The sequence below is a fragment of the Centruroides vittatus genome, unplaced genomic scaffold (genome assembly GCF_030686945.1).
Source record: "Centruroides vittatus isolate TY-2023 unplaced genomic scaffold, ASM3068694v2 contig_2734, whole genome shotgun sequence".
Lineage (NCBI taxonomy): Eukaryota > Metazoa > Arthropoda > Arachnida > Scorpiones > Buthidae > Centruroides > Centruroides vittatus.
Window position 1 is genome coordinate 226,021 of NW_027121741.1, and position 14,244 is coordinate 240,264.

The 14,244-nt window shown below is 28.2% G+C and overlaps 1 protein-coding gene across 1 annotated transcript; it reads right to left on the reverse strand.

The window, feature by feature from the left end:
• Window positions 1–1,516: 1,516 nt before the first annotated feature.
• On the reverse strand, window positions 1,517–14,192 carry MsrA (methionine sulphoxide reductase A). The gene is made up of 4 exons (XM_067266480.1): window positions 14,084–14,192; window positions 8,933–9,102; window positions 3,324–3,575; window positions 1,517–3,232 (listed from the first exon to the last, which is right to left on the reverse strand). Exons 3-4 carry the CDS (start codon window positions 3,527–3,529, stop codon window positions 3,004–3,006), a joined length of 435 nt encoding a protein of 144 aa, XP_067122581.1. The 5' UTR covers window positions 3,530–3,575; window positions 8,933–9,102; window positions 14,084–14,192; the 3' UTR covers window positions 1,517–3,003.
• Window positions 14,193–14,244: the final 52 nt, after the last annotated feature.

Consider the following 14,244-nt stretch of genomic DNA (forward strand, 5'->3'; position numbering starts at 1 on the left):
TTGACATTCAGAATAATTTTTAAGCATCTCTTGCTCCTTTAATTGTTTAAATATAATAGCGAGGTTGAGACCGAAGTTTTAAACGTGAAAATGTGTACGTCGGACGTTCGGTGCCGCTTTCCTGTAAGCCTAGAAATTTGACAATAACGCCATTGTCAAACTTCTAGGCTTATAGGAAAGCGATGCCAAACGTCCAACGTACACATTTTCGCATTTAAAACTTCGGCCTCAACCTCGCTAATAGATACATGATGTTTACTTAAGAACTTTTTGTTTGGAATTTATCCTAGTCATTAAGTGACACACACATATGAAAAATTAAATTATTCAAACATTATCCAACTAAATTCAATAAGATTTATCTTTAATTCTTCTAACAGACGCTATAAAAAGATTTTCGAATCGTCAGTTTTTAAAGGGAAAGGAATATTTATTAAAAGAAAGTGTATGATATGAATGATTAAAGTTGAGCAATGTTGGATGCATGTAGCTAGTATTTATATAAACAGAAATATTAAATTTTTGTGATAACCTAACTATTTATTTATATTTTAGTCCTTATCAACACCAGTGAATATATTACAAAAATCTTTGTTTATTTTATATCTAAATTTACAATATATAAGTATATTTTTGTAATATCATATTCACTGGTGTGATAACCAGTTATTAAAACTTTAAGGCTTATCACAAAAAATTAATGTAAGGGCAAAAAGCAACGAACAATACAAAAGAAATATTCTTCATCTATAAAACAGTTCGAATAACCAGTTAAATACTAATCAAAGTCTCTTCTTTTCCCAATTTTAACAGTCGTATAATTTAAATTCTTTTAAAAATTTTTATATGTTAATATATATTAAACCCGATCCATAGATAACAATGCTCAAGCGTGAGAGTTAGAAGTTAACCAGTTACCATTGACTGCATTCGGTAGACTCAACAGTTGTAACTGAGCAAATTGGTAGAAATTATGTAGCAACCTGGATCTGCTGAACGACGAGTGGCATTGCATTGAAACAAAAAGCCTCATTGGTCAGTTTCGGGTAGCGTTAAGTAGTGTAAATGAAAGAGGCTACCAAATGTGACATCAAAACATCAAACATGTTCCGAAAGAGCGCTACTGTAGAGGATATTCAGCAGAAAAATACTCAACAGTTTATCAAGCAAAGATCCAGCCTAGGATTGCAACCAAGAATCAAGAGTTAGAATTAGAAGTTAACCAATAATCGTTTGTGTACTAAAAATAAAGTGAATGGTAATTGGTTAACTTCTCTCTCGCTCTTTCATGATTCTTGGTTGTGAATACAGATCTGAAATACAGTGCCAAGTTTTGAACTTTTTCAAGATGTCTTTTATTTGACGGAGTTACTTTACCACTTATTATTAATTTAAGTCTAAAGACAATATCTTAATTTAGAAAGAAAGAGTTGTGTTCTTTGAAAATATAAAATTTAAAATTAAGTGAATTTTATTCTTGTCATTTGTATTATAACAAAACAAAATAATTACAATATTTCTTTTAATTTATCTGCTGAAATTTAATGTATTTATTCGTTTAATTATCTTCAAATTAAATACAAACTTATCATTTTTAACATTTATTCATTATACTTTATATTATTTTTACAGGTAACATTCAGCAAAATTATCTTCAAATATTTCTGTATTTTTTTATACACAAATCATCTGTCCTTAATATATTTATAACTTTAAATAAAGGACTTCATACTGTATAAAAAAATAAAAGAAATATTTGATTATATAATTAAATTAAAGTACAAATATTAAGTTCCATTTATACAATAAACTAATATATTATTCTTTTAATAAATGATTATATTTGCAACCAAGAATCAAGAGATGTTAGAAGTTAATCAATACACATTCGTGTACTAAAAGTATATGAAAATTGATTAAAGTTAACAATTGGAGCTATTTAATAGCTTAAATATTAAAAAATACATATTCCTTGAGATAATTAAATAATGTTATTGCCAACAAATGGAAGAAAAGCAATTGTCAACAGAAGTATCAACATATAAACAACATCTCTAAACCCGATATATTAAAGCTAAACACCAACCGACGCATCTGCACGGTAAGCAGGAGTTGTGGGTTTGAGTCCCGCTCCAGGCGGATTTTTTCTCCCAGCGGTTCTAAATTATTTAAATTAATTAATTAAAAATTATAATTATTAATGTTAATACGAGATGGTGCCTAATGCCTCCCTCTAAAGTCAAATTGCTTACGTAATTTATTTAGTAATTAGCCTTAAACTAGCCCGACAGAATTTCGGCATTTGGTTGGTGTTTAGAGGTATCAACATGATGAATTTATCACATTTTAAAAATGACTGCAAACAATTAATTTATTAAGTCCGTGACTTTCAATTTAAAATCTGTATTAATTAATATAGATACTCTAGAAACTTTTATACACTTTCTATATTAAACCATAATAAAAATATTCTTATATATAAATATATTGCATATAGTTGCATAATCACATTTAATTGATAAATATGCAATTTATAACTGCATTGAAACATTGTAACTTTTAAAAGATGTTGAGAAAATGTACTTATACTGCATTAAAATTTTAACAGAGTAAACAATCTGTAAAAATATTTGCATCATTTTATGAAAATTGTAAAAATCATATGGATTAAAGATACAAATTTCCCATAATTTGTAGCAGAAAATAGATAAAATGTTATCAAATAAATCATCTAAATAACAAAAAACTTTTCTTAAAAATATTACTACTATAGATTTTCTTTTCCAATATTTTTGAAAATGGAGTCACCCTCATCCTTTTGAATTTTGACGATTTGCTGTTGAAGTTGCATATAGAAAAATTGGACAATATTTAATTTTTATGGCACTTTTGGATACTCTTAAATAATTCTCAATTTGCAAATCAAATTGTTAAATATTTTTCAAATATGTGATAATTAAATTTATTCCTAACCACCATAGAAAAATCATCAAGAGGAACAAATTAACAATGCAATCGTCTGTTGCGTTTCATCTCGTCGAGGATCATTTCTGCTACCTCTTCCGAAAGACCCAATGTTTTCCATTCTTTCTCGAAATCGCTCTTCTTTCCGTAACCTCCTAAATAGCCATTAATTCTTGCTGCTGCATGAGAATTGATAAGTGCTTTACCATCTAATCCAATAGTATCAAATATATCGTCGTAATTTCTCAAAATGTATTTCTGATGATAGCTTAAATAGAAAAAAATATATTATAAAAATAACTAATGATTAATTTCATAGATTATTTTTAACAATAATCTATTTAAAATAATATACTTACTCTTCAGCTTCATAAAATTTTTCCATTGGTAGAATTTTTGTAACAATTTCTCTAGATGTAACTTTTTGTTTTTTTGCTTTCGATTCTTCTGCTAATTTCTTCTGTTCTTCGTCGTGATAGAAAATGGCTGACATGTACTGACGTTTGTGACATGTAGTAGGATCGTGAAGTTTCCAGAACATATCGAGTAATTCTTGGTAAGACATTTTGGTGTAATCATAGTCAAGATCAATTGTTTCTGTATGATCACCTCTGCAAGAGAATTAAAATTCGGTAAAATTGAGTTGTTACTTGTGAAAAATATAATAAAAATGATTTACCAAAAAATATTTAAAATTATATAATTAAACTAAAGTTTATATATTCAGTTTCATTCATACAATAAATTAATATATTATTCTTTTCATAAATGTTAACCAAAGCCTAAATCAACTACCAAAACATAAGCCTAAATCATCAGATTGTTTTTGGACTACAGTGGGACCTCGTATGGTAAACACCCTATGTGACGAACTCTTCATACCACAAACATGAGTTTACGGGTCCAGATTCTAACCTTTGTCCTTACTATTTTTCCCCATTTTCATGTCAAAAAATACTAATTTTTTTAAATAACGATTTTTATTGCTTTTACACTGTGTAATACAGTGCTTGATTATAGAACAAATTAAAGTATTCAAAAACATATTCAATGTTGCATATTTAAATAGAAAAATATACTTTTTACACATATGTGGTAAATTATTTTAATGAAAGGATTACCACACACGTGAAATCTATTAATGCCTTATATATCTCCTAAAATGAATTTCTGCCCTTGGTTTTAAATGGCCCTCATCAGTTAGGTAAACATCTTTTAAATATAAGGCAAAAAAGTTCCTAAAAATTATTACAAGATTCACACATTTAAAACAATATCATTAAAATATTGATAAAAATACAAAACCATTAACCAGTAAAATGTTTAATATATAATCAGCTTGCTGTATAGTGAATTCCAATGTTAACCGTCTCTGTAATCCAAACAAACACTTTTGGTAGACGTATCTCACACCAATTTCTGGTTAGCAAAACTATTTTTTTTTTTTTACTTACAATCGAACTACATACGCATTTCGGGTTGGTATAATGTACTCCAACCCCTCCTCAGTGCTAGTTCAAATAAAAAACAAAGAAATCTAAATTAGAAACAGGACAATGGTATACCACAAAAAATACAGCAAAATTTAAATAAAAAAAAATACAAACACTTACTTTTTACTATTTTATAAACTACAAATTTATGCATAAAATAGGAGGTGGGAGGGATTACTTCCTCATCCCCAACCTGTATCCAAAATACAAATTGTAGCCACCATATTAAGTTACAGCCAAATTAAATAAAACAATCAGCAAACCATTACTTACATAAACAAATAAAATATTTTCCATACGTATATAACAAACGCTGTTAAAGTATCAATAAAAATAAATATTTGACATACAAATGTAGAAGCTTGATACACTTACAATATATTAAAATAACCGCACTAGGATACGAAGGCAAGTTTTCTACAAAAAAATTTTTAACACGTTGAAACGTAATCACTAATTTTAACCTATATTAGCACCATCTACCAATTCATACCAATGGTAATCAATTTGCATACCTTCCGAGTTATTTATTAAACTTTTTTTGTTGTTTTCTTATTTCTAGGTGTTCTTTAAATTTTCTTTTATAAATATCTTTTTAAAATGCAAAATTTTTATATTATTACGGTTAATTTTACAATTATAACTATTTGTATGGTCGTACTACGGGGAATTACTGTACTTCAATCTAATGGCCCATTCACTCTAACTTCTAACATCCGCCCTGTTTCACCTATGTACGTATAAGGATTCTGACAATCACACTCTAATCTATATAACACACCTGCCTTTTTTAGGCAATCTGTATTGTTATTACTATTCTTATTAAGAAATCTATAAATATTCTGTGAAATTTTATTTGTCAAAGATGGGGCCAAGCAAATGTTATAACTTTTAAGGCTATTATTACAATAATCAAAAATATTTTTAATATATGGAAATCTTTTATATGTTTTTTCATTTTTAAACTTCGTATTATATCTGTTCTTTAAATAACTAGTTTTCCATTTAGTAAGATTAAACTTTGGGTAATCATTCATTATAAATTTTATGTCTAATTCTTTAAGTTTAATATTTTTATTATAATCGTCGGATATTCGCGTATATATATTTTTCAATTCCATAAGATATGAATTCTTTTTTATAAAATCTGGGATATAAGAATGATAATTAATAGTTTTATTAACATTACACGATTTTTTATATGTTATAAAATCAAATTTATTAGGATTATTTATTATAGTGATGTCTAGGTAATTAATTTGTTTATTTATTTCTTCTTCAATATCAAACTGAATGTCTTTGTTTATATTATTTATTAAATTATGAATGGTTTTTTTATTAGTTAAATTACTATTATATATTATCAAATAATCATCTACATATTAGTTTTATGCCATTTATTTCACTTATTTGTTTGTCAATGTCTATCATAACAAGTTCAGCTAATTTTCCCCATCTTTGATCCCATACTAATATCATCCTTCTGCCTATAGAACATTTTGTTTACTTTAGAATAATTATTATTGTATGCAAATTGTATTAAATTTATCAAATTTTTTTGGACATTAAGATCAATTAAACTGTTTTCTATCAATTCCCACTTTATACTGAGATGCATATATTTTTTATGTCTAAACTCATTAATCTATCAGAATTATCCTTTTTTAATTTATGTATTCTATTAATAACAGTATCTGCATTTTTAACACTATAGACAGAATTATCTATTTGTTTTAATTGTTGCTTTATGTGGTGTTCTAAATTATAAAAGATGGAGAATCTGAAATCAACAATGGGTCTAAATTTTTCTTCTTCTTTATGTGATTTTAATCTAATATTAAGAGTCGGGGTTCTATTATTTCGGAAAAAAGGCAGGTGTGGTATATAGATTAGTGTGTGATTGTCAGAATCCTTATACGTACATAGGTGAAACAGGGCGGATGTTAGAAGTTAGAGTGAATGGGCCATTAGATTGAAGTACAGTAATTCCCCGTGGTACGACCATACAAATAGTTATAATTGTAAAATTAATCGTAATAATATAAAAATTTTGCATTTTAAAAAGATATTTATAAAAGAAAATTTAAAGAACACCTAGAAATAAGAAAACAACAAAAAAAGTTTAATAAATAACTTGGAAGGTATGCAAATTGATTACCGTTAGTATGAATTGGTAGATGGTGCTAATATAGGTTAAAATTAGTGATTACGTTTCAACGTGTTAAAAATTTTTTGTAGAAAACTTGTCTTCGTATCCTACTGCGGTTATTTTAATATATTGTAAGTGTATCAAGCTTCTACATTTGTATGTCAAATATTTATTTTTATTGATACTTTAACAGCGTTTGTTACATACGTATGGAAATTATTTTATTTGTTTATGTAGGTAATGGTTTGCTGATTGTTTTATTTAATTTGGCTGTAACTTAATATGGTGGCTACAATTTGTATTTTGGATACAGGTTGGGGATGAGGAAGTAATCTCTCCCACCTCCTATTTTATGCATAAATTTGTAGTTTATAAAATAGTAAAAAGTAAGTGTTTGTATTTTTTTTTATTTAAATTTTGCTGTATTTTTTGTGGTATACCATTGTCCTGTTTCTAATTTAGATTTCTTTGTTTTTTATTTGAACTAGCACTGAGGAGGGGTTGGAGTACATTATACCAACCCGAAATGTGTATGTAGTTCGATTGTAAATAAAAAAATAGTTTTGCTAACCAGAAATTGGTGTGAGATACATCTACCAAAAGTGTTTGTTTGGATTACAGAGATGGATTAACATTGGAATTTAAAATGTTTAAATTGTATGCTTATATAATTTACTACATATATGTAAAAAGTATATTTGTATTATATATTGTAAAAAAGGGATTAAAAGCTAATTGTTTAATTTATTTTATTTATCTTCTTTACAAATGGAAATGTCCCCCAAAAGATTTCCATTGCCTGATTAATAGTATAAACAGATACATATAATATAATATATAAAAATACAGGTGTAAATAGAAAATAAAGAAAGCATTTTAAAAAATGATAAGATAACAATAGGTCAAAAGTATTAAACACTAAGAATTATGAAGTATTTGTTTACAAATGCATTTAAAATGGCTAAAATATTCATGTAGTAAATTTTCAAAATCTTCATACTTTTATTGCATTTCTCATGATATGATCTTTGAGAAATGCTTAGTCTATAAAAGGAAGTAAAAACACATGATGTGTTACACAAGTTCTGTTGAGGAATTCTTAATCATAGCCAAACTAACTGTGTTTCCATTAAAATATTTATGGAAGTGCAGTCGAAGTATTTGATGCACTCTTTAAAAATCAGAAGACCCAGTCTGGATCTGGCAACGTTTGGATAATAAATTCGGGATAGATTGCAGAGTATATTTATAGGTAAATAAATTTTACCTATAAATAAAGTTCTTTCATAATTTTATTTTAAAAGAGAGGGGGGCAGTCGTAGCCCAAATCAATAAACTGTAGTCTACAATAGAGTGAAAATTTGTGAAAAAAAATAGTGCATAGTACATTATTCAATGAGATACGCGTACAGAAACCAACATATTGCTAATGAATGATTTTACTATTCTATCGACATGACACTTAAATGTAAGTTTATTGTCAAAACTTATGCCAAGATTGTTTATGGAATTGATTTATTTTAAAGGATTTATATTAATAGAAAACATTGGAAGAGGGGTATTCCAAATGAGAGAGAAACATATTACGACTAATTAATAAGAACTTATGCAACTTTTGTCAGAGATATTCAGGATCTCTGGGAGTGCATTGTCACTGTGAGACTGGTCATTGCTGATTTACATACTTATATTTTAACAAAATGCAATCAGATTTAGTATAAAATCATTGAACAAATACATAATTGTTACTAACTACTAAGTTCTGAGGATAAATTTAATTTCTTGAGTGTAAATGAAGATTTATTTTATTTGAATGTCATCTAACAACAAAGAAATCTCAGCAAACTATTCCAAAACTAAAAACAAAGCTCAATTCTGTTTAAACAATATGTCAAGTTTTCTGTTGGCCACATAAGAGATGAATGTCATTTCGGGACACTCCTATCTTGAATATTTAAGTGAGATGGCCACCAAAATACAGTTTGATTCATATTAAAACTAACGTAGTTTTACAGGAAAATTTCAGGGGTGGCAACGAAGTGAGGCTTTACTGTAAATGCTCAGTATTTGTGAAAGGAATAAAATATTTTCTTGTTATAAATTAATAAAAGAAGAAATTTCTATCCCAGAGATTTCTTTGTTTATTACTACAGTAACAATTTTATGTTCATTAAAATGAATAAAAATCTATTTCTCTTCTTGTAAATGATTTCACTGCTAAATAAATGATAATATACAAATAAATTTTAATAATATAAAAACAAATTTCAAGAGATCTATTTATAATTCCTACACTAAAAGTGAAAAAAGTACAAAAACAACTTACAAATTACGATAAGTAGGATTCTTATGCTTTCCTCCTGCATAACCGACTCTGGTACGAATTACTCCCGGAGCACAACCAAATTGTGCTTCGGGAAACCAAAATCATGATAAAGCAAATGTCGCTTTTTTCGTATCCACTTTGGGTTCAAAAAGTGGCATTTTCGTACTAAACTAGAAAAAAATCAAGTATATAATCTACATTAGTAAACTGATTAGTTAAATATAAATTTTAAATGATTATAAAACATTTACATTAAAAATACTTTCAAAATTAAACTCCAAATTTCTTAACTTTTTATGACACTTTAATATATCATAATTATAATTATACTTTATCATCCCTTAAAAATGGAATGATATTTTCTATTTTAATGAGTAAAATTCAGAAAAAAAAAACTTTAAATCTGGAATTTTATCCAATCCAAGATTGTATCATGTATAAATATCAATTTAATCATAAAAAGCACAATAAACATTAAATTTGAATATATTTAAACATCCCAATTACTTTACGGTCATTGCAGAGCCATGGCTTTTGTGAGACATCTGGCAAATCCTGACCCATTCACAGTGGATACTGTGAATTATTAGTTGAGTGCTCAATGACTGAGTGCATGGAATCATCCTCTTGTTGAGAATGACCGCTTTTGTTATATATATGACTAATATATTAATATTTGCATTCCTTTTTGGAACTCTGATCTGATGAAGATCTCCTCTGCTAATCGAAAATAGTATGCATATATAAATGCTTACTGGAAGTAATTTAAGGTTCCTCTGTGATGATTTCTATAATGTATTCACAGTCCAACGGAGAAACTGACAAAGAACTAATTTCTATTTTGACCACTTCTTATAGCCACTAAGTAAGAATACTTTCTTTAGCTCATAGTCCTCCTCCTGAATTTAAAATATATGAACATTTTTTTTAATTACCAGTCAGATCATACTGGCTTATGATGCAAACATAAAACAGTATGATTTGACTGGTAATAAGAAATGTTTAGAATGAATAGTGCTTGCTGAAATTATTGCTGTTTGACTGCTGAAAGTGAAATGACTTAAAATTTACAAATATTAATCTTTTGCTTTGAACAAAATATCCAATACTTTACTTTTAATGAAAATGGTGAATAGAACTTAGAAGAGTATACTTCGATTCACCGTTTACATTAAAGAAAAGATTTGACAGTTCTCCACGAACCGTCGAAGTTCTGCCGTTAATTTTGTATCCTAACTAAAAATATTGTAGCCTATATGTATAAATACATATACAATATTTTTTAGTTAAGATACAAAAAATACACGAGGAGAATAGGTTTTTCAATGTTCATTGTTGTATTTTGAATTTAATAGTGCAAGAGTGTTTTATTACAACAATGTAATTGTTGTAATAAAAAACTCTTGTAACTATTAAATTCTTTATCTAAATTTTAAAATTCATTCATCTATGATTACTTTGAAAAATTTAACTAGTCATTATTTGAATTTGATATCTAATTTTGAAAAGAAATATTTGTAAACATTAATAACAATTACACAAACATAATCTAAGAAATATTCTGTGTAATCAAAAAGATCAGACTTACAAGAAAGAAAAACTTGTGACTAACATTTGTTACTATATCATCCATTTTATATCCTTTCCAGTTACAGATTGCAATAACTGAAGAGGATATGAAACTCAGGAAGGATGTGAACTAAATAGAGCAAATGAAAGTCTTTTGACACTGGTATTTGTAGTTTTTTTTTTTTATTGGAATTATCGATTGAATTTATCTATTGTAAAGAATGCAATAAAATTGTAATTTTTTTTCCTCTCTCTATTTTGACTAAACTTGTTTTTTGACTATTATATTCATTTAAACAAGTTTTAGACTCAATTCCAAGGATTAATAACTTATTATAAAATAAGCAATAATCCAATTCGCAAGATTCAATAGTGGAAGTTAAATTTTTCATTCATCTTTTCAAGTTATTTTATACACTTTTTTTTAATATACACTCAATCTGCTTTGAGCATCTTAGATGTTATATTTCAGGCATGGGCAAATGCGGCTCTTGCTGAAAGTTCTATCCTTCCCAGCCTTACCATACTATTTGCCACGACAGTACAGAACTGCGCTCCCATGTATTTTGCAAAACCTACATTTTGGCTTCCACTGAACTCTTGTTTGCCCACCTCTGTTATATTTAAACAAACACACACTAGAGGATATCATCTTTTTTACCTTGGGAAAACAAAATGACAAACCTTTTACTAGAGTAATACTTACAAACAAAGCATGAACAATAGTGCAACTTTAGGAAACAAAAACTCACTAACCACATGACAATATCAGGAAATATAAGAAACAAGATCTGTCCAAACAAATCAGTCACTCTATTGTACATAGCAGAATTTGTATATGTTATGTATTGCGTAAAACAACAACATAGTGTATATTTGGGACAATCATCTGCAGTTTTTATCCACAAACTTCATATATCAAATTATTTGAATATTTTAATATATTATTTCTAAAAGAAATAATGCTACTGTTACATTATTCCTATTAAAATATCATTTGAAGTGCTTTGCTAATGGTAAATGATATCAAACAAGCAATTATTTACTGTGACATCATCACAATGCCAGCTTTAATTTTTATAATATATCTTCTCCACCTCAAATTAGTAGTGGCTTGCCCTGTAGATCATACTTTTCTTTTAACAATAGAGTCGTGCCAGTCATCTAACACCTTTCAGGGAAAGTTTTGAATTAAAAGCAACGACTTTTGGTTTGCATTGGTAGTTTATATATAGTTAATTGGGACCTCCTACCCTCAGCTTTCCATATTTGGTCTTGAATTTCATTTATATAACACCATTCTCATAATTAAGAGAAGACAGACAGCTGATAGACAATGGGAATTTATAGGTCTGCAATTTTTTGAAATTGCAGCCCAATTAATATGATTTTATGTCAATTGGCAAGAAATATTCACAACAACAACAAGCACAGTAGTCATTTTTTCCCAACAAGAAAACTTAAATAATAACTTAGAAATGAAATTAATTATCATCATTTTTAAAAATGTTTTCATAATCAAACATCTGCAAGCCAGATTATAATAATAAACAATGCTTTTAGCCCACGACTATGAATTGGATAGAGTTAGATAACCTAAATAAATAAGACTTAACAATTGGAGGGCTTATCACACCAAGGCTGACAGAAAGAAGGACTAGATCTTTAATAAAAAAGTTAGTCTTTAATAATCATATTCAAATTTAGGTAAGTATGCATTTCGGGTAAGCCCTCCAATTGTTAAGTCCTATTTATTTAGGTTATCTAACTCTATCCAAGCCAGATTATATTCACACTAAAAAAAGCTAATATATAGTATTGCCAAAATGGTTTGGTTTGATTGGATGTGGCAATATATTAACAACAACATGGATGATCTGTCAAGGGGTAGATGCCTTCGAGGAGGGCTTTCCACAAGAAACTTGCCCCATTCATATGTTAGACAAGTGAAGAAAACCCAGAAAAATCCATGTGGCCAACTTGTTGGTAAGGCATAAATAGAGTTGTCACCTTTTGGTTTTCTGAAGTAACAACGATGATGATAATCATTGTATGATTTGTAACTTTCCAGGAAGGATGACCACTTGGGTTATGTATAATATATATACAACAGTACCTCTATAGCAGGGAGGGAAAAAACACTATAGCAGGGAAAAAGAATTGCAGTTAGCATACATGTACTGTAACAATTTTTGAATCACTTTAAAACACAAACAAAAACCCCAAAAGAACACAATAAGCAACTCTCTATGGAGTTTTTAGTTCAAGAAGAGATCATCTAGGTATGTTTATTTTAAGCCTTATAAACATTGCTGTGGTAAGCGAACGAAGCAAAAGAATGCTACTAAAAAGCAAAACACAATGGCTGTTGACCATACATACTGCATGAAATATCAGTCTGTTAGAAAAAAATTCATACAAATTAGATACAAGTGATGATTAATATTTATAGTTATAAATCAATTTTGTAGGTTGTGTAAAATCAAACTTCAATTTTTACAAGATCCATGAATTTGATAAGAGAAAGGAAAAGAAGCTATCCCTGGCTGGTTACTTTCATTTTTGCAGAGCCAGGGATGTGAAAGATAGAAGGGAAAATCCTTCTCATCCCTGATAGCAATGCATGTAGGGTTATAACTGGAGGCCTAGAGCAACAGCAACCCCTAGTTTAATGCACCGCAGGCAATACATTTTCAAGAAATGCACTTTCCAGAAAAACTCTATTCACAAGCTTCTCTATGATACTGTTGAGAAATACACTAGTAAAGTGTTTATGTAGTTATAATGATTTTAAGTAACTGCAGAAAACTTGCATTTGGCTATAAAGGAAGTAGAGTTAACCTACTGAAAAATTTTGTTCAATGATATCATTTCTGCAGAATCTATAAGACCTTATAGTCGACTAGGTTACCGGACACAACTTACAGTTAGATAATGCAAAATACACTAGATAATACTAGAAAATACCAGCCATTCATACAAGCCACAACATTTTAACCTTTTTTTTATCCATTTTGCTTTTAGCAAGGGCATTTTCTTGCTAAATAAGGACAGAAGGACACTGTGACTGAAGAAAGGACTGCCCTTACCAAATAAGGACAAGTAGCAACCCCACAACTACCAGTATTCAGTGGATGAAACCACTTAATACTGATAGTTGTGGTATACCAGCCACAGGTGAACATATTCAAAATGTCATCCAGATTATATAAGTTTGGCTATTAAAAAATCAGGATTTGGTTATGTCTATAATGCTTTCATGTTTTTAAATTTTGAATTTGGTGACATCATAATGGATTTTTGAATAGTCGTAAATGACGACTATTCAAAAACCGTTTCAGAAATGGTATTATTCCAAAATGGCTAAAGACTCATCATAAAATCAACTTTTATCTGATAACTTTTGCTATTTAAAATTTCTGATTTTATCACAAGTCACAGAATGACGCACATATTTACTAAATTTACGTCACAATACTGTTTACAGTTTATATTTATCACTGTATATTTATTTATTTACTTTTCATATTACTAAAGTTTGAATACATTTTAATATTAATAATTAAAATAAAGAGAACTTACAAAACGCCTCCCGAATTTGCTTAAAAAAATTGTTATCTTTTTTAAATGACACCAATATTTCGATGACGCAATCCTCCCGATCACGGAAGATAGGAGAGATTTCATAATAATGATTTCTGTTTTTTTTAAATAATTAAACTTAAATATTGTAACAGAATTAA

Coding starts and splice junctions, on each gene's coding strand:
- MsrA (XM_067266480.1), bottom strand. CDS start 3,529: ATGTCTTACCAAGAATTACTCGATATGTTCTGGAAACTTCACGATCCT. Junction 3,233..3,323: donor AAATTTTATGAAGCTGAAGA/GTAAGTATATTA, acceptor TTTCTATTTAAG/CTATCATCAGAAATACATTT.